General features: G+C 40.7%; 1 protein-coding gene across 1 annotated transcript in view; it reads right to left on the reverse strand.

Moving 5' to 3' along the window:
- LONRF2 (LON peptidase N-terminal domain and ring finger 2) overlaps positions 1-3683 on the reverse strand; it is a 43508-nt gene extending 39825 nt beyond the window's left edge. The window contains exon 1 of the mRNA XM_021680300.1: positions 3002-3683. Within this exon, the coding sequence (XP_021535975.1) occupies positions 3002-3683 (682 nt within the window). The remainder of the gene's footprint in view (positions 1-3001) is intronic.
- Between the last annotated feature and the right edge of the window lie 17110 nt (positions 3684-20793).

The raw sequence follows: 20793 nt of genomic DNA on the forward strand, positions 1-20793 counted from the left end.
AGACGAACCATGAGAGACGATGGACTCTGAAAAACAAACTGAGGGTTCTAGAGGGGAGGGGGGTGGGAGGATGGGTTAGCCTGGTGGTGGGTATTGAGGAGGGCACATTCTGCATGGAGCACTGGGTGTTATGCACAAACAATGAATCATGGAACACTTCAAAAAAAAAAAAAAAAGAGTCTTTTATGGTTTGCCTCCCTGTTTTTATCTTATTTTACTTTTCCTTCCCTTCCCCTATATTCATCTGTTTTGTTTCTTAAATTCCACATGAGTGAAATCATACGGTATTTTTCTCTATTTCGCTTAGCATAATACCCTCTATTTCCATCCATGTCATTACAGATGGCAAGATTTCATTCTTTTTGATGGCTGAATAATATTCCATCGCATATATATACCATTATCTTTATCCATTCATCTGTCGATGGACATCTGGGCTCTTTCCACAGTTTGGCTATTGTGGACATCGCTGCTGTAAACATTGGGGTGCACATATCCATTTGAATTACTATTTTTGTATCCCTTGGATAAATACCTAGTACTACAATTGCTGGGTCATAGGGTAGTTCAATTTTTAACTTTTTGAGGAACCTCCATACTGTTTTCCAGAGTGGCTGCACCAGCTTGCATTCCCACCAACAGTGTAAGAGGGTTCCCCTTTCTCCGCATCCTCACCAACATCTGCTGGTTCCTGAGTTGTTAATTTTAGCCATTCTCACAAGTGTGAGATGGTATCTCATTGTGGTCATATGATTTTTCTCTATTCTGTAGATGTAGTGAATTACACTGGTTGATATACAAGGATTAAATGAACATTTTACTTGACTGTGATATGTTTTAAGTGTATCACTGGACTCAATCTGCTAATATTTTTTTTTCCCAAAGGTAACCACTGCCCTCACTTACAATATGCAATATATTTTGCCTGTTGGGATTTACAGATAAATAGAATCACATGGTAAAAATGCTTTTGAGTCTGGTTTCTTTCACCCAACATTATGTTTGTGATTTGTCCACATTGTAGTGTGTAACTGTAGCTGGTTTACTTTCTTTCTGTATAGTATTCCAAAAGCATCACAATATAGTCACTCATTGCATTCTTATTGGACGTGTGGGTTGCTTCCACTTCACGGCTATCTCTACATAAGGATATAAACTCTTGCATATTCGTGTACATTCTTTCAGTGCCCATATATGTGAACCTTATTGAAACTGCTCAGCCAAAGGTCGTATTTAACATTTCAGGTACTACTAAACAATTTTCCAGGTGTATAATTTGCAGACTCATCTGCAGCATATGATCTCATTTTCTCCATCTTCTCCCAACAGCTGGTATTGTGATCTTCTTCATTTCCAGCAGCTGTTTTTATTTATTTTTAAGATTTATTTATTTTAGAGAGAGCATGGGCAGGGGAAGGGGCCGGGGGGGGGGGGAGAGGGGCAAGGAGGGACGGAGGTAGAGAGAGAGAGAAAGAAGCAGACTCCCCACTGAGCAGGGAGCCTGCTGCTGGGCTTGATCTCAGGACCCTAGGATCATGACCTGAGCCAAAATCAAGAGTCAGACGCTTAACTGACTGGGTCACCCAGGCTCCCCAACAACTGGTTTTAAAAGTTCTATACTTCTATTGTCTAAGACAGTAGCCACTAGCTACGTGTGGCTACTGGGCAACTGAAATGGGGCTGGAGCAACAGAGGAACCGAGATACTGACTTTTTAATTTTAACTAATTGAAATTTAAATTTAAAAGCTGATACTCTATTGGTTAGTGGAAAACTTAATTTGGAACAACTTCAATATGCCAATCTACTTTTTCAACTCTAAGTTTTATGAAATTGAAATATAAAGGAAGTATTTCTGATGAAAATTTTGTATCCAAATTGGGGTAGGCAGTACATGTAAAATACACAATGCATTTGATTTTTTTTAAAGTAAAATCTCCATTTTTTACATTGAAGGTATGTTGAAATAATATTTTGGATGTATAGGTTTAAAAAATATTGTTAAGATTAATTTCACCTGCTTTTCACCTTTTACGTGTGGCTACCAGAAATTTAAAATTACATCTGTGGCTTACGTAATATTTCCACTGGACAGTGCTGCTCCATGCTACAGATACATAAACAAGACAGATGAAAATTCAAAAATATACATCCTGCTAAAGTATGGATATACTGGCTGCAAAAATGGTACAGAATACTTGTTATATAAAACACAGTTTCACTGCTCTACTCCAACAATGAATCCCCCAATTTAAATATAGGTGCGCCCTCTAAAAGGGAAAACCTTAACTCTAAATTTAAAATAAAATGCATAATGACTACACCACACAAGATTCTTTTAGTAACAAAAAATTAAACCAAGTCTTCTTGGCTAGTGATTTAAATCATACATAACCTGTAGCAAAAGGAAGTTGGGTCTTTTAAATTACATATTCTTAACAGGTAGGTGGAGGGGTAAAAGAGCCTGGTGCTGGTCACAGATTTTAGTTATTTTTTAAAAATTAAACACACACACTAGTTAATATAATTATCTAATAAGCTAACCACACCATAACAACATCTAATGCCCTTTGAGAGAGAATGTACGAGTAATAAAAGCAGAACGGAAGGGGATCCTTCCTGGATTGTTTAGCTGAAACCCCCAGAGCAAATCTTGCCACATCACAAGGCACTCCGTTTGTGCGCCTCTAGGGTGTTAGTTATTTGCATTTTCCTGCAGGGCAAATAAAAACACTTGGTCATCCTCCCACTTCTAGACAGCGGAGATGGGAGCGAAAGACAGTCTTGGCCTCACAGAGCTACTCAGGAAGGATGCGGAGATTCTGCGAAAGACGGGACCAGTGGGGCGCAGCTGGCCCCTGACACCAGCCACCCCGGTTGCTGGTTGACCTTACCACCTTCGGAAGAAAATAACCCCTAAGCCTGAGCAAAGCTCTCCACGTCCACCCCTGCTGCTCCACGGGTGGGCAAGGCTGGCGGGCCAGCTCCCAAAGCCGACTTACCCAGATCCAGAGCCTGGTCGCACCTGAGCAGCGCGGCCTCGGGCTGCTGCTGGCGCTGCAGACCCCGTGCCTGGCCCGCCAGCTTGCGCACACGGCACTCGGCCGGGAAGCACTTCTCCAGCAGGCCGCTCAGCACCACGTTGACTCGCCGAGCCTGCAGCCGGGCCGGCCCCGACTCCACGCAGCGCTTGCACACCGTCAGCCCGCACGGCAGGGTCACCGGCTTGTGGAGCAGCCGCTGGCAGCGCGGACAGCCCAGCAGGTCACGGGGCGCGACGGGCGCGGAGGCCGGCTGCTCCCTACGCGGCTCCTCGGGGGCGCGGCCCGGCCTCCCAGCCGGCAGCCGCCACTCGCGCCGGCCCAGGGCGCACGCGAGGCCGCCCGCAAGCTCCCCCAGCTCCTCTGGCCGCAGCGCTCCGAGCCGCGCGGCGCCGCGAAACGCGCCCAGAGCCTCGGGGAGCCGGCCCGCGCGGGCCAGCGCGTCCCCTAGCCGCAGGCACAGGCCGCGGTCGGGCTGCGCCAGCCCGGCCAGCATCGAGCGGAAGAGCTCCGCTGCCATCTCATACTCGCCGGCGCGGAAGGCCTCGTCACCCTTCTCCAAGCGCTTGGCGAACGGCTCCCCGCAGTCGCAGCCGGGGCACTGGGGCGGCGGCGGCGGCGGTGGGACGGGTTCGGGGCTCATAGCCACGGGGCTGCGGCGCCGTAGGCCCGGACGGAAGAAGCCTAGGCGAGAGGATGCTCCGCTGCCTGGGGCCCGGCGGTGGAAGCGCGGCCGCCGCCTTCGCCGAGAGCCCCGCGCGTCTGGGGGCGGCCGCTGTGGGCCGCGGTTACCACTGGCGAGGGCGGGCGCAAGAGTGGGGCGGTGTCCCCCGCGCGGCGTGGGCGGCCGGTCCCGCAGGGTCACAACCCCACCCGGGCAGAGGCGGGGACGGGGCAGGCACGGCCCGAGTCCCGGCGCCCGCGAAGCCCCCTCCTCCCCCCGCTCGCTTATGTAACCCAGGCGGCCTGTGAGAACGTGGCGACCCCCTCCCCACGTCCGCGTCTCCCGCAAACGCTCTCCCTCCTCGTCCCGGGGCGGCCGGGCGCGCGTGTGCGTGCGCGTTCGCCTACACGCGCCCTTCGCCGCGCGCTCTCTGCCCGCCGCCGCGGACGCTCCCGGAACAGGTGTCCGCGGCGGGCCCGGCGCCCAGGTCTCCTCCTCCGCGGCTCCCGCCTTTCCTCGGAGGCCTGGCCGCCCGCACAACCTGTGGCCGTGGTTAAAAAGGGAACCGAGGCAGCTACCAAGCACGTCGCGAATTTGATTTAGGAAATTGTCTTAGGTGACAGGAGAGCCTGAAGTGGGCACTGAACAGATCTCCAGGAAGCTTCCTAATGGAACTCTAAATTTTAGACTGAGACATTTTCGAATTGTGATTTAGAACAGTAGTTTTAACAGATAACGTAAAGAAATCCCATGCTAGGTGCTGGGAGGAGGAGGGATCTGAGTAATGGACAATATACTGCGCCCTTGATATAGAAAAGCAGAAATAGAATTTTAAAAAATGTCTCCTAACGTGGAGTACTGCAGACAGAAGTTGCTGGAAGGAGGGAGTTAAAAGCTACATTGGTGTAGGAGCAAAGACTAAATGTTCCTTCTGTGCTCATTAACCAGTTTATAGAATTCTTCACTAGACATGGCCTATTGTTTCCCCATTGTTCCACCATTTTTTTAATTCTATGTATTTGAAAGCAATAAAATGCAATATGCCAAAATCCGTATGTTCATTATGTCAAGTAGAAATTTCTTTATTCTAAATTTGTGAGGCTTAACATTAAAGCTGATGACTAAGGCAATATAAAATACCCTAATCAAATCTGGCTTTGGGAAAGGGGAAATGCCTCCTCCTTAGGTAAGGAGAGAAAAATTAAACTAATTCACAAAGGGAAAAAAGAGACAACTTTGGCCAATCTCCTAGTCCTATAATCAATGCAGATCACATCCCACCACCTCCCATCCCTCCGCCAGCCCTTCCCATGAATGATTTCCACAGGTCTCGGGGCGAGAAGGGCTCTCTATTTTGACTGATAACAGTTATAGTCAAAGTAGGTTTTGATGTGTTTCTCACTACTGAATTATTACAAACTCTTTTTAATCACTTTTGGGTTTTTTTATCTTTCTTTATAGTAACAATTCACTTACTTAAGGGTTGCTTATTCAACAAATTCACAACCAACAACCAGAAACCAGAGGAAAAAGCTGAGTAGTTAAATTAGTGCTACAAAGACGAGACACTAAAGATGAACACGTCTTTCCATTTGCTTAGGTCGTCTTTGATTTTTCTCAGCGATGTTTTCTAGTTTTTAATGTACAGGTCTTACACTTTTTTTTCACACTTATCCTTAAATTTTACATAATTTTTGTAATAGTGTAAATAGAATTGTTATTAAATTTTAATTTCCACTTGTTGCTAGTATGTAGAAATCCAATTATTCATTCCATAGGTTACTTAGAGATGTGTTATTTAGTTTCCAAATATTTGGGATTTCCTAGATACTTTTCTATTATTGATCCCTATTTTCAAACCACTGAGGTGAGAGAACCTACCTTGTGTGACTTCTTGAATCTCTTAAAATTTATTGAGACTTGTTTTATGGTTCAAATATGTAGTATATTAGTAAATGGTCCATGTGCACTTGAAAAGAATGTGTATTCTGTTGCTGGGTGGAATGTTCTATAAATGTTAATCAGGTCAAGCTGGTTGGTAATACTGGTCAAGTCTTCTATATCCTTACTGATTTTCAGTATACATGTTTTACTGATTGTTGGGAGAAGGATATTGAAATCTCCAATTATAATTATCAATTTATTTCACCTTACGGTTTTATCAGTTTTTGCTTCATATATTTTGAAAAATCAGTATTAAGATGTCAATTCTCCCCAAATTGATCTATGAATTCAAATCTATCTCAATCAAAATCCCAGCATGGCTTTTTGTAGAAATTAGCAAGCTAACTCTGAAACTCACATGAAAATGCACAGTACCTAAAATATCAAAAATGACTTTTTTAAAAAAGAACAACATAGAGCCTTCAAGACTCATTATTAAGTTATGGTAATCAAGACAGTGTGGTTTTGGTGTCAAAAATAAACAAGTAGATCCATGGAATAAGATAGAGATTCCAAAAACAAACCCACACATGTGTATTGGCAACTGATTCTTGACAAAGCCTATTCAGTAAAGAAAGGATAGTCTTTTCAATAAATAAAGCTGGACTAATTGGATATCTATAGGCAAAAAGGAGAAAAAGAAGGAGGAGGGGGAGAAAAAGGAGAAGGAAAAAACTTTTATCTCTACCTAGCATTGTATATGAAAACAAACTCAAAGATTATTGACCTAAAAGTAAAACTATAGAACTTCAAGGGAAAAAATGCATAGAAGAGAACCTTTGTGACCCTGGGTATTATATTCAACAGCAAAATCATGATCCGTAAGAGAAAAAAAGAAAAAAGGAGCTTCTTACATCTGGGAACTGGTCTGACACTTACAGCAAGGCCTCAGTATTATTACAAAGTTAGCCTGATGCTCACAACTGGTTAATGTTGCTCTCCTGTCAGACATAAACAATCTCATAAAACACCAACATCAGACCAAGTCTCCCTGACACCATGATAAAGTGAGACAAAAACAAGGTCACTATTGGGTTGCCTGGGTGGCTCAGTCCGTTAGGCAGCCAGCTCTTGATTTTGGCTCAGGTCATGATCTCAGGGTCTGGGGATTAAGCCCTGAGTCGAGCTCTGTGCTTACCGGGGAGTCTGCTTAAGGATTCTATATCACTCTCCTTCTGCCCCTCCCCCTATTCACGCATGCACACTTGCACACACTCTCTCAAATAAATAAATAAATCTTTAAAAAAAAAAACAAGGTTACTATACAACCCACAAAATATTGAACATTCCCTTCTCCCATCTAAAATGAATGATTACTACTTCTTTAGCAAGTGCAGCTTCATCCTCGTTCTGGTTTGCTCTCCTTTTAAATAAGATTTAGTAAGATACCCAATTATAAAATTGTACCTACCAAAGCCCAAATTACCCAACCAAAGTCCAAACCCCATAATAGGTTTTCTAACTTCCTCTCACCAAGACTTCCCATGGTTCCCCATGGTAAGTATTCTCCCTCACTGCAATGAATAATAAACCAAAATATAAATTATAAAAATACAAAACACAGTGTGCCTGGTGGTTTGAGGCATTGATGAGTTGATAAATTGGATGTATGAAAATTGAGAACTTCTATTGCTTCACAAGAGACTGTTAAGATATGCCCTATACTTCCTGAAACCAATACTGTGCTATATGTTAACTAACTTGAATTTAATAAAAAAACATATGCCCCACACTTGAAGAAATATTTGTAAATCATGTATCTGATCAAGTACTTGTATCAAGTATATATAAAGAACACTGGAAACTCAATAATAGGAAAACATAACTGACTTAAAAATTAGGCCAAAGATTTGAACAGTCACTTAACTACAGAAGATATATTGATGGCAAATAGATACACGAAAAGATGCCTAGATAGATTATAATTGCCTAATACAGGTTGTAAAATTAGGACAACTCAAAATTATCACAGGAGTGCAATATATTGGCAGCTGCTGAAGTCTGCTCAAGTAGAATGTGATTTTAAGGTATTTGGTTTCTATTTTTAAAAAATCATTTTGAAAACTAAGCCAACAAGCCCGAACTTCTGCTCTGACCTCAATTCTAGGAGGAAGGGACTATTTGGCAAAGTGGGAATGATGGGAACTTGCAAGAAATTCTTTATGTTAGAGTGAATTATAGACAAGGAAAAAGAAACTGGTATTATTTGGCATGTGCCTTAAATCTTAAAAAGAATACTTCATAATTTCCAAAGAAAAGATAATAATGAATTATGATGAAACTTTATAAAAGAAAGAAGAGTCACAAACATGAATTTCTGCCAATGTATTATTAATTGAGGTCACAGTGGTAGTGGGAATTGGGGGTAGTTTCAGATTGTACCCAACCTCACAGGATGTTGTAGACTTTAGCTTTCGCTTTGAGTGAAGTGGGATTCCATTGAAGGGTTTTAAGCAGAGGGCTGACATGATTTGACTTAAAATGTTCACACTGGTTGCTATGTTAACCTATAGCAGGTTATTATATAACCTCAATAATAAGGTAAGAAACTTACAACATACTTCCACTCTCCACCCCACCTTTTGTGCTATTCTGAAAAAAAAATCATTTTGCCTTTAATTATTTTTAGTGATCACAGAATTCTAAGTTGAAATTTACTTTCAGCAATTTAAAGATGTTTTCCATTGCTCTGGCTTGCATAGTTTCTGATAAGAAGTCTATGATTATTTTTTGTTGCTCTTTAGGTAATATGTCTTTTTTCTTCTGATTGTTCTTAAGGTTTTCTGTTTAACACTGTTTTCACGAATTTGATGTGTCTTAATGTGTTTTGAGGGGTTGTTTTCACTTCTTGGGTTCATTGAGCTTCTTAGACTCAATGAATATATATAGTTTAGATCAAATTGGGGAATTTGGGGGCCATTATTCCTTCAAATGTATGTTTCTGTCCCTCCTTTTCTCCTTTTGGAGAAAGACTTAAAAAAGACAATTTGACATTGTCCCATGGGTCACTGAGGCCCTGTTCATTTATTTTAATCTTTTGTATCTCTGTGCTTCATTTTGGATAGTTTTTTGGACACTATATATACATTTTGGATACTATTACTATCTATTGCTATGTCTTCAAGTTCACTAATCTTTTCTTTTTTTAAAAAGATTTTATTAATTTATTTGACAGAGAGAGACACAGCGAGTGAGGGAACACAATTAGGTGGAGTGGGGGAGGGGAAGCAGGCTTCCCTCAGAGCAGGGAGCCCCATGAGGGGCTCAATCCCAGGACCCTGGAATCATGACCTGAGCCAAAGGCAGACGCTTAATGACTGAGCCACCCAGGCGCCCTGTTCACTAACCTTTTCTTTTGCAGAATCTAATCTGTACATTTTTTCCTATCCAGTGAATTCTTTAATTTTCAGAGTTTTTGGTTGTTTTTTTTTGCCCCTTAAAGGAATGTTACGCACTTATTAGCAATGAGACTTACAAAGGATTTTTTATGACATAGACAAAAGCTTATGAGATAATACACAATAAAACAAAAGCATAAATTAAAAAATAAAACCAAAATTATACAGTATGACCTCAAAATTTAAAATGCTTAGAAAACTGACCAGGAGGGGCGCCTGGGTGGCTCAGTTGGTTAAGCAGCTGCCTTTGGCTCAGGTCATGATCCCAGGGTCTTGGGATCGAGCCCCGCATCGGGCTCCCTGCTCAGTGGGAAGCCTGTTTCTCTTTCTCCCTCTGCCTGCCTCTCTGCCTACTTGCGCTCTCTATCTCTCTGTCAAATAAATAAAATCTTTAAAAAGAAAGAAAGAAAAATGACCAGGAGAAAATATTGCAAATATTAAGAATAGGGTGTTGTTCCCAGGAGACAGGATCATATGAGTACTTTAACTGTTTCTTTGGTCTCCTTATACTGTTACTATTTCCAAAACTTCCACAGAGAGCATTTTATTGGGCTCAAAATAAGAATGAAAATCCCTTCTTAAAAAAGCAGTACAGAACTTCAAAGGAAGCTTTGAACTGCGTGCTTCTTTTAAGATTTGCTTTTGTCTGTACAGTGCTTAATGGATGAAAAGGTGATTCTGACAACCTAAATGGTCATCAAGAAGGCATTACTTTAACATATTATGGGAAGTCATAGATCAACAAGTAGACAGCCACTAAATGTCACAAAGTGCATGAAGTCCATTGACATAAGAAAGTTCTGTGCAGGGGCGCCTGGGTGGCTCAGTTGGTTAAGCGACTGCCTTCGGCTCAGGTCATGATCCTGGAGTTCCGGGATCGAGTCCCACATCGGGCTCCCTGCTCGGCAGGGAGTCTGCTTCTCCCTCTGACCCTCCCCCATCTCATGTGCTCTCTCTCTCTCTCTCTCAAATAAATAAAATCTTTTAAAAAAAAAAGAAAGAAAGAAAGAAAGTTCTGTGCAATACTCTTAATGAGAGAAAGCAGGCTTCAAAATGCTTGTATAAAATCAAACCCATTGTTTAAACACAAAATTAGAAATAATTTTCTGCACTGAGAGAACTGTTATATAACTGTTATATTAGTTTCAGGTGTATAATATAGTGATTCAACAGTTCTATACATTATTCAGTGCTCACCATGATAAGTGTACTCTTTAATCCCCATCTCCTATTCACCCGTCTCCCTACCCGCCTCCCCTCTGGTGACCATCAATTTGTTCTCTATAATTAAGAGTCTGTTTCTTGGTTTGTCTCTCTCTCTCTCTCTGTCCTTTTCCTTTGCTCATTTGTTTTGTTTCTTAAATTCCACATATGAGTGAAATCATATGGTATTTGTCTTTCTCTGACTGACTTATTTTGCCTAGCATTATACTCTCTAGCTCCATCCAAGATACCATTCTTTTTTTCTTGGCTGAATAATATTCAGTTGTATCTATATATTACCTTTTCTTTTTTTTAAGATTTTATTTATTTATTTGAGAGCAAGAATGAGAAAGAGCACAAGCAGAGGGAGAGGCAGAAGGAGAGAGAAGTAGATTCCCTGCTGAGCAGAGAGCCCAACATGGGGCTCAATCCCAGGACCATGGGATTATGACCTGAGCCTAAGGCAGATGCTCAACTGACTGAGCCACCCAGGTGCCCCTATATCACCTTTCCTTTATCTATTTATCTATTGATGGACACCTAGATGCTTCCATAGTTTGGCTATTGTAAATAATGCTGCAATAAACATAGGAGGGAAGGAGGGATTGTAGGGTAGTTCTATTTTTAACTTTTTCAGGAATCTCCATACTGTTTTCCACAGTGGTTACACCAGTTTGCATTGCCACCAGCAGTGCACAAGGGTTCCTTTTTCTCCACATCCTCACCAACACCTGTTCTTTCTTGTGTTGTTGATTTTAGCCATTTTGACAGGTGTGAGGTGGTATCTCATTGTATTTTTGTTTTGCATTTCCCTGATGATGAGTGATGTTGAGCATTTTTCATGTGTCTGTTGGACACCTGGATGTCTTTTTTTGGAGAAATGTCTGTTCATGTCTTCTGCCCATTTTCTAATTGGATTATTTAGTTTTTGGATTGAGTTGCATAAGTTCTTCATATATTTTGGATACTAACACTGTATCAGATATGTCATTTGTAAATATCTTCTTTCACTCAGTAGATAGCCTTTTGGTTTTGTTATTTCCTTCACTGTGCAGAAACTTTATTTTGATGTAGTCCCAATAGTTTATTTTTGCTTTTATTTCCCTTGCTTCAGGAAATATATCTTTAAAAAAATGTTGTGGGGGGCACCTGGGTGGCTCAGTTGGTTAAGCGACTGCCTTCGGCTCAGGTCATGATCCTGGAGTCCCGGGATCGAGTCCCGCATCGGGCTCCCTGCTCGGCAGGGAGTCTGCTTCTCCCTCGGACCCTCCCCCCTCTCATGTGCTCTCTTTCTCATTCTCTCTCTCTCAAATAAATAAATAAAATCTTTAAAAAAAAAATGTTGTGGGACGCCTGGGTGGCTCAGTCATTAAGTGTCGGCCTTTGGCTCAGGTCATGATCCTGGGGTCCTGGGATTGAGCCCCGCATCGGGCTCCCTGCTCAGCGGGAAGCCTGCTTCTCCCTCTCCCACTCCCCCTGCTTGTGTTCCTGCTCTCGCTATCTCTCTCTCTGTCAAATAAATAAATAAAATCTTAAAAATAAATAAATAAATAAAATAAAAAATAAAAAAACGTTGCTACGGCTGATATCAGAGAAATTACTGCCTGTGCTCTCTTCTAAGAATTTTATGATTTCAGGTCTTTAATCTGTTTGGGGTTTATTTTTGTGTATGGTGTAAGAAAGTGGTCCAGTTTCATTCTTCTGTATGTAGCTGTCCAGTTTTCCCAACACCATTTGTTAAAGAGACTGTCTGATTCAATTTCATTGTTGGTAATCAGTCTGTTCAAATGTTCTATTTCTTCCTACTTCAGTTTTGGTAAGTTATAGGTTTCTAGGAATTTGCATATTTCTCCTATGTTGTCCAATTTATTGGCATATAATTTTTCATAATATTCTCTTATAATACTTTGTATTTCTGTGGTATCTATTGCTATTTCTCTTTCTTTTCTGATTTTGTTTATTGGGTCCTCTCTCTCTCGCTCTTTCTTTTTGATGAGTCTGGCTAGACGTTTATCAATTTTGTTGATCTATTCAAGGAATCAGCTCCTAGTTTCATTGATGTGTTCTATTGTTTTTTTAGTTTCTTAATCATTTATTTCTGTTCTAATCTTTATTATTTCCTTCTGCTGGTTTTGGCTTTGTTTGTTCTTTTTCTAACTCCTTTAGGTATAAGGTTAGGTTGTTTGTGATTTTTCTTGCTTCTTGAGGTAGGCCTGAATTGCTATAAAATTCCTTCTTAGAACCACTTTTGCTGCATCCCAAAAGTTTTGCACCATTGTTTTCATTTTCATGTAATTTTTTATTTCTTCTTTGATTTCTTGTTTGACCCATTCATTGTTTAGTAGCATGCTATTTAACCTCCTTGTATTTGTGCTCTCTCCAGATTTTTTCTTGTGGTTGATTTCTAGTTTTATAGTGTTGTGGTAAGAAAAGATGCATGGTATGACTTCAATCTTTTTGAATTTGTTGAGACTTTTTTTATGGCCTAATATGTGATCTGTTCTGGAGAATGTTCCATGTACATTTGAAAAGAATGTGTATTCTGCTGTTTGAAGATGGAATGTTCTGAATAATCTGTTAAACCCATCTGGTCTGACGTGGCATTCAAAGCCACTGTTTCCTTATTGATTTTCTGTTTGGATGATCTGTCCATCCAGGTAAGTGGATTATTAAAGTCCCCTACTATTATTGTATTAATATCTATTAGTTCCTTTATGTTTGTTATTAACTGTTTTATGTATTAGTGCTCCCATGTTGGGTACATAAATATTTATAATTGCTATATCTTCTTGTTGGATTGTCCCCTTTATTACATAGTATCCTTTTTTTCTCTTGTTTTAAAGTCTATTTTGTCTGATATAAGTATTGCTACCCAAGTTTTCTTTTGACATCGTTTGCATGATAAATTTTTCTCCATCCCCTCACATTCAATCTGCAGGTGCCTTAGGTGTGAAATGAGTCTCTTATAGGCAGCATATAGATGGGTCTTATTATTATTTTTTTTAATCTACTCTGTCATCCTATGTCTTTTGATTGGAGCATTTAGTCCATTTACATTCAAAGTAATTATTGATAGATATGTATTTATTGCCATTTTATTACTGGTTTTGTGGTTGTTTTTATAGTTTATCTCTTGCTTTCTTTCATGGTTTTTTGGCTTTCCTTAGTGATATACATGGATTCCTTTCTCTTTATTCTTTGCATATCTATTACTGGGTTTTGATTTGTGGTTACCATTACGTTTGTATATAACATCTTCTGCATATTGCCATCTATATTAAGTTGATGGTTGCTCAAGTTTGAACCCATTTCTTACTTCTCTCCCCTACTCCATGTTCTAGGTGTATGGTGTCATAGTTAACATCCTTTTATTTTATGAATCCCTTGACTGATTTTTACAGAAATACTTGTTTTTACTGCTTTTGTGTTCTTTACTTTTCATACTCTCACTTATGGTCTTTCCTTTCCACTTAAAAGTCCCCTTTATTATTTCTTGTAGGGCTGGTTTAGTGGTAATGAAGTCCTTTAGCTTTTTTTGTCTGGAAACTCTTTCTCTCTCCTTCTCTTCTGAATGATAGGCTTGCTGGATAGAGTATTCTTGGCTGCAGAGTTTTCACTTTCAGCATTCTGAATATATCATGCCACTTTTTTCTGGCCTGCAAAGTTTCTGCTGAAAAAAATCTACTGACAGCCTTTGGGGTTTCCCTTGTATGTAACTGTCTTCTTTTCTCTTGCTGCTTTAAAACTTTTCCTTTATCACTACTTTTAATTACTGTGTGTCTTTTGGAACTCCTTGGACTGATTTTTTTAGGGGGAATCTCTGTGCCTCCTGGCTCTGGATATCTGTTTCCTTCCCCAGATTAGGGAATTTTTCAGCTAGTATTTCTTCAAATAAATTCTTTACCCCCTTTTCTCTCTCTTCTTCTTCTGGGACTCCTATAATCTGAATATTATTATGTTTGATGAAATCACAAGTTCCCTAAGACAATTCTCAATGTGCATAATTTTTCCCTCTAATTTCCTCAGCTTTATTACTTTCCAGTACTCAGTCTTTCAGGTCATTAATTTATTCCTCTGCTTCATCTAGCCTGCTATTTATTCCATCAGGTGTATTTTAAATTTCATTTATTATGTTCTTCATCTTTGATTGGTTCTTTTTTATCTCTTTGTAAAGGGTCTCACTGATGTCCTCCACTCTTTTCTCAAGTCCAGTGAGTATCTTTATGATCATTACTTTAAAATCTCTATCAGGCATATTACTTATATCTTTTTCACTTTGGTCTTTTGTTGTGGTTTGGTCCTGTTCTTTCATTGGGGAGATATTCCTCTCATTTTGTCTAACTCTGTGTCTGTTTTTTGTGTATTAGGAAAGTTGGTTACATCTCTTGCTCTTGAAAGTAATGACCTTATGAAGAAGAGGTCCTTTAGTGCCCTGCAGTGCAGTGTGCCCTGTTCCCCAGAAGCTGGTGCTTCAGGGAATGACTCTTATGTGTGCTTCCCATACCCTGCTGTTTTAGTCCTGGCTTCTTTTCCCTTCAGTTCAGTTGTCTGCAAAAGCTCTCTTTGCCTGTTGTGAGCAGTGTTTCATCCCTGGCCAAGTGGGGTACATTTTAACAAGGTGTGTGCTGGTCTGCTTGCAAAATAAGGCCTGCCACCACTGCCACTGGAAACAAAGCCATGCAAAAGTTGCAGGTGGGAAGTGAGGGTGCTGGCAAGTTTTGTGTTGTTCTTCTCGGGTAGAGACCCTGCAGTACCAGGACTGAGACAAGCATGACTGGGAAGTGGGGATCTGCTGAAGCATGGGGGAGGAGGGCTTGGTGTTCGCAAGTTAGATAGGGAGTGTTGGAGCTATGCTGGCTCCTGCAGGTGGTACTGTGTTTATGCTGGGGGGCAGAGGAGGGAAATGGTACCTGCCAATTCCTTTGTTCCTGGAGGGGTCTCCCTGTGATTCCTGCCTATCTGGGCCACACTCCAAGATGAGTAAACACTCTCCCTCCCATCTGCCCATGACATTTTTTCAAACTGCTTCTTCTCTGCTGTATCTCTGCTGTTTTTGTCATGCTGTCTCCTTAAGAGCAGGGTCTCAGCTTCTTACCCTCCAGGCTCTCCCAGAGCCAAACCCTCTGATTTTTAAAATTCTAGGCTTTAAGTCCTGCTGGTTATAAGAACTTATAAGATTTGGCCTCTCTCATTTTTCAAAGCCAAATGTTATGGGGATTTGTTTTCCTAGTGTAGACTCTGTGGTATGATAGTCTGTGTTTTGCCCTTCTCCGTGCCACCTGCTCCCTCCCCACCGCAGACAGCCATGGTCCATTTCAGTCCCGAACCATTTTTTTGCCTTCCTACCTTTTTTGATGTGGCCTCTTCTCTATCTTTAGTTGTGGAGTTTGTTCTGCCCGGCTTCAGTCATTTTGGAGGTTATTTTGGGGTTATGTTGTATCCATGGAACAAGGTAAGTTTAGGGTCCTCCTACTCCACTATCTTCCCAGCCTCTCCCCTGCCCCCCACCCCACCCAGTAATCTCAGAGATTGTTTTTAATCTCTAGAAATTCCATTTGGTTCTTTTATATATTTTTTTCTTCTGTCCTTGCTATATTAATATTTTCTTTTAAATAACTTAAACAGAATTACAGTAGCTGTTTTAATGTACTTTTCTGTCAATTTCATCATTTCTATCATTTCTGGATCTGTTTCTATTGTCTAATTTTTCTCCTAGTTATGGGTCACATTTTTCTGTTTCCTGGCATGTCTGGTAATTCTTAATTGGATGCTGGAAATTATAGATTTTATTTTGATAAGTATCTGGATTTTTGTTTGTTCTTAAATGTCTGTAGGGCATTTTTCTGATAGGTTATTTTCAGCTCCTTTTGACGTTTCTTTTAAGCTTTGTTATGATTCATCTGGGGTTGCCTTTGTTTTAGGGATAGGGCAGCCCCATTTAAAAAAATTTTTTTTTATTTTTTAAAGATTTTATTTGTGTATTTGACTTTTTAATTTTTATTATTTTTATTTTTTATTTTAGGGCAGCCCCACTTCTAAGTGTGGCTCTTTTTGAAGTTTCTATTGAATGCCTTGAACGATAATGGAGGACTCTTCACTCTGGGTAATGGTGAACTTGCATAATTTCTAGAACTGTCTGAATTCTGGGAACCATTCAGCTCATTACTCTCTGACTTTTGTTCTACCTCATGGAGTTTCATCCTGTACATGCTATCTTATTCAGGAAAGACTAAAGGAGACATCCATGCAAATTTCTGTGGCCCTTTGTCTCTTTCATTCTGCACTCTCTTCTCTCTTGTACTCTGCCCCACAACCTCCAATGGCCTGTACTCCTATCCATGTCTCCTAAACTCCATGAGAATTTTCTTCTCTGTTTGGGATACCCTCCCTGCTCCATGATCCAAACAAAAAGTTGGAGTAGATGGTTAGAGTATCATGGGGATAAATATATATATATATACTTTTTGCAAGCATGGAATAATAGAGAATAAGCTGTCCCATATATACAATATTTACTACTGAAACAAAAACAACCCCTCTGCTATCTTAGGATCTAAGTTTATCTAAGCTTAAGCTTAATCTGGTGAATAGGTGAAGTAAACCCATGGAAGAAAGCTATTTAAGCAAATACCTTTTCTTCCCCCAGGAATTCTAGAAGAAAAGGAGGGGAAAAAAGAAACTGATATTTTAAAGTTTTGTTCAGGATCTTCACTAAGTAAGATTAATTTAAAACTATTCCAGTATAGCATGGATGTTAAGAGAAATGACAACACGAGGAGACTGTTAACAGCAGATTGGAGGGTTGACAGGCAGGACTGGTGGGAGCAGTTCCTGTGGTTTCAAGCGGTATTTGGGCCCAGGAACAGCTAAATGTGAAACATGAACCTCTCCAGCTCATCCAGACTCAGTTTGAGACGCCACTGCCAGCCCTTTAGCCAGCAGTTTTCCCTCCCAGTTTCAGGGAATTACCACCTCCTCCACTGGAGCTATTTGACTTAGATGAGACGTTCTCTTCTGAGAAGGCCCGCCTTGCTCAGATTACCAATAAGTGTACTGAAGAAGACCTGAATTCTATGTCAGAAAATGTGGTGACATTCTTGGAGTAACCAATAAACTACCAAAGGACCAACAAGATGCCAAACATATTCTGAAGCACATCTTCTTCTAAGTGGTGGAGTTCAAGAAATTGAACCAGGAACATGACATTGATACAAGTGAACCAGCATTCCATAACAATTTCTGAGGACCTTGCCTCTTGAAGCATCTTCTGCCTCCTGATTCTCTTTGTAAACTATTTTGAAATTCTTCAACTCCTTATCAAAATTGTCTATACACTCTTTACCCCCATGAGTTGTAGGTCTGTGCATCTCCTGTAGTGCCCAGAAGATATATTTCTAACAAGATCCTTATGTAAGATACATTCCATTTTTAAAATTAAATCTGACTGAATCCCTAAAAAAAAAAAAGAGAGAAATGACAACGCAGGCAACGTGATGGAAAGATGACTAGCCTGGGAATAAAGAAACTTGGATTCTAGTTTCAGTTATAAACTGTTACTCTGTGATTTGTGGCTTTAATTCCCTTATCTATAAATGAGGCAATGACCAGTGCTCTGCCCAATCCCAAATTGTTTTCAGGATTGAATAAGCTAGTATACACAGAAGAGCTTATAAAGTATAAAGGGTCAGATAGAAGGATTATCATTATTAGAATGATCAAGATTATATCATTTTGGAGTAATTTAGGGCATCCATAGTGATACTTCCAGTTAGGAGAAGCCAGTCAGATTACACATCATGAACATGGCAGGGGTCAGTAGGCTTGACAAGGGGTCTCAGATACAAATAAAGTCTGAGCACAGTAGTGGGTTAGTACCCCAAGGCCAGATTGCAGGAGCCCCTATTTTTTCACGATGGGACCCCTCAGAAGCTAACCCTCAGATATCATTCTTTTGAATGCTATCACCTCTTTGCTGTTTTAAGGTCTCCTTTTGTGGACTCATTATTGTTGCAACCTCTGTCCTTCCCAGTTAGTGCTCATGGCCCATCCCAGCTCCCTCCCACAACATCCTGGGCTGGCTGGGCTTCAGGGCCTCTCTCTGTTGTTCCACCCCCATTAAGAAGTGTCATTCCTGGGCTGCCCACCCAACCAGTTGGCATTCTTCTGTACTGTGACAGTCAGAAATTCTAATTAACTGCTGCCTAATTATCAACCTAATTAAGGACACCTGCTATGGAGATCACCGCCCCCCCCCCCCCATCCAGGTTCCTGCTGTAGCTGTCACAGTTAATTTTTTCCTGGATAATAAAGGGCTGACAATGGCCTTGTTTTCACCATGATGTTTGACTATCTGTAAATTGGCTTCCACTTGGTAATCTGGATAATTGGGAATAGCCTATGCTATAGGGTAGGGCAGGGCAGGGCTTCTCAAACTTTGCTGCTCAGAAGGGGGTCTACCAACCAGCATCACTGGCATCACCTGGAGCTACTCAGAAATTAAAGATCTCAGGTCCTGCCTCAGATATATTGAATCAGATTGTGCATTTTAACCAGAGCTGCAAGTGCTTTGAGTTTGAGAAGCTCTGTTCTAGACCAAGCCATACCCCTCAGAGAGCAGTGGGGAGTTGCCAGAGGCACCAGCAAGCATACAAGGACAGCATCTCCCATGGTGTGAAAAGGAGATCAAATGGATAATGACCACATTGGAGGAATGAAGGGGAAGACAGTTATCACCTACAAGGAGGGGAAGGCATTGGATCACTCCTGAGGCCAGAACCAGAGGATTCTGACTACCTGCAGGGAAAGTTTCCCTTATCAACAGTGGGGCAGTGGCAATTTGAGTGGGGCAGCCCACCTAACAAAGTAAGTTCTAAGACATATTAATATGAATAAACACTGGTTTCTGAATAATTCTAATTTCAAAACAGCAACATTCATCTAACACACTTAAACAAGTTAAAAATGAACAAGAGTGTACGGAATGAAGTGTACAGAACGAAGCAAAAAAAAAAAAGCGCCAAAATCTAATAAGAATACATTAAAATAGATGACACTTATATACTTTATTGTTAAGTGTTTGTCCTCTTGGTATCAGGGAGAACAGACAAGAAGATGCCATCACAGAGGAATGGTGGAAAAAAGTTGAGATAAGGAATTAGAAGACCTGGCTTTGAATTTTGGTTCCACCTTAATACTTAATAGTTTCAAGCCTTTAACTTTGTTGACAATCTTTGATAAAATAGGCTCAAAATATGAGCCTCAAGGGGGTGTTGTGAGAATCAGCCAGGATGGCTGGAAAACACCAACTTTGCCAGGCACCTCTGTCAGTGCACATTATATTATTCATTCCTTCATTCCTCAATACGAGATGATGTTGCTCTTAGCAGGGCCTTGGGTTGGCTGCACTCCTGGGCATGGGGACAAACTCCTCTCTCTTGTAACATCAAACATTCTCTTTTATAAAGGAGTCATTTTCAGGTCTTTGGGTGGAGTTCTAGTTAATGTGCCCAAGAATAGGAACCCATCCCAGCCCTTGTACTGGCCAGAAAGATCCAAGACAAAAGTGAGGATCATCTCTCCTAGCCAATTTTGAAAAACATGAAACTCCCTCACTATTCTCCAGGTATTTATATGTTTTCTGCAATTTTGCCTAATATGGAGAACTTGCTTTTTCATAGCCCAAAGGGACCTAGATACACTCCTCTCAATTCTATTTTACAGCTAACCTGATCATGTAAAAGGGATTCAGGGTATCCTGATATATTGCAAATCTCAGCAGAAAATCAGAAGAGAAAAAATAACCAAGTGTATCAGGCAGATAGAAAATTTATATGTATTATTTTTAGTCTTGAGTGAAATGGAAAGAAAAAAAATCAACTGGAAAAGAGGTGAACAAAATCGCTGAGAGAAGTTCTGATTACAAAATAAGACTTAGGTAGCAGATTTTATAAACTTACAAGCTGAGCCAAATGAATATTCATTCGTGCAGCACATAATGCAACAGCAGTGAGAGCAAGGAAGGTACAGGCCACAAATAAATGAGGCATTAATAAAACATTAAAAGCCTCTTATCACTGGATAGTCAGGACAAGAAGTACTGAAGCATAAAGATGTGCAACTTAATAAATAGTATGGCTAAACAAGTGGGTAGAAAAAATACTCATATCCATGTAAATCATGCTGAAGATATCGTTAAAAGATTTTATGAAATGCCTTAGTGAAAAATATACTGATCTGCTCACAGATGTTGGTGGGCAATTTTGTACACATTTAGGGTTTTAAGTTAGTTTTCCTCTTCTAAATCATTCACTTTGTTGTTTAAAAAGGGCTGGGGGACGGGGCGCCTGGGTGGCTCAGTTGGTTAAGCGACTGCCTTCGGCTCAGGTCATGATCCCAGGGTCCTGGGATCGAGTCCCGCATCGGGCTCCCTGCTCTGCGGGGAGCCTGCTTCTCCCTCTCCCACTCCCCCTGCTTGTGTTCCCTCTCTCGCTGTGTCTCTCTCTGTCAAATAAATAAATAAAATCTTTAAAAAAAAAAAAAGAAAA

The sequence above is a fragment of the Neomonachus schauinslandi genome, chromosome 10 (assembly GCF_002201575.2).
Source record: "Neomonachus schauinslandi chromosome 10, ASM220157v2, whole genome shotgun sequence".
NCBI lineage: Eukaryota > Metazoa > Chordata > Mammalia > Carnivora > Phocidae > Neomonachus > Neomonachus schauinslandi.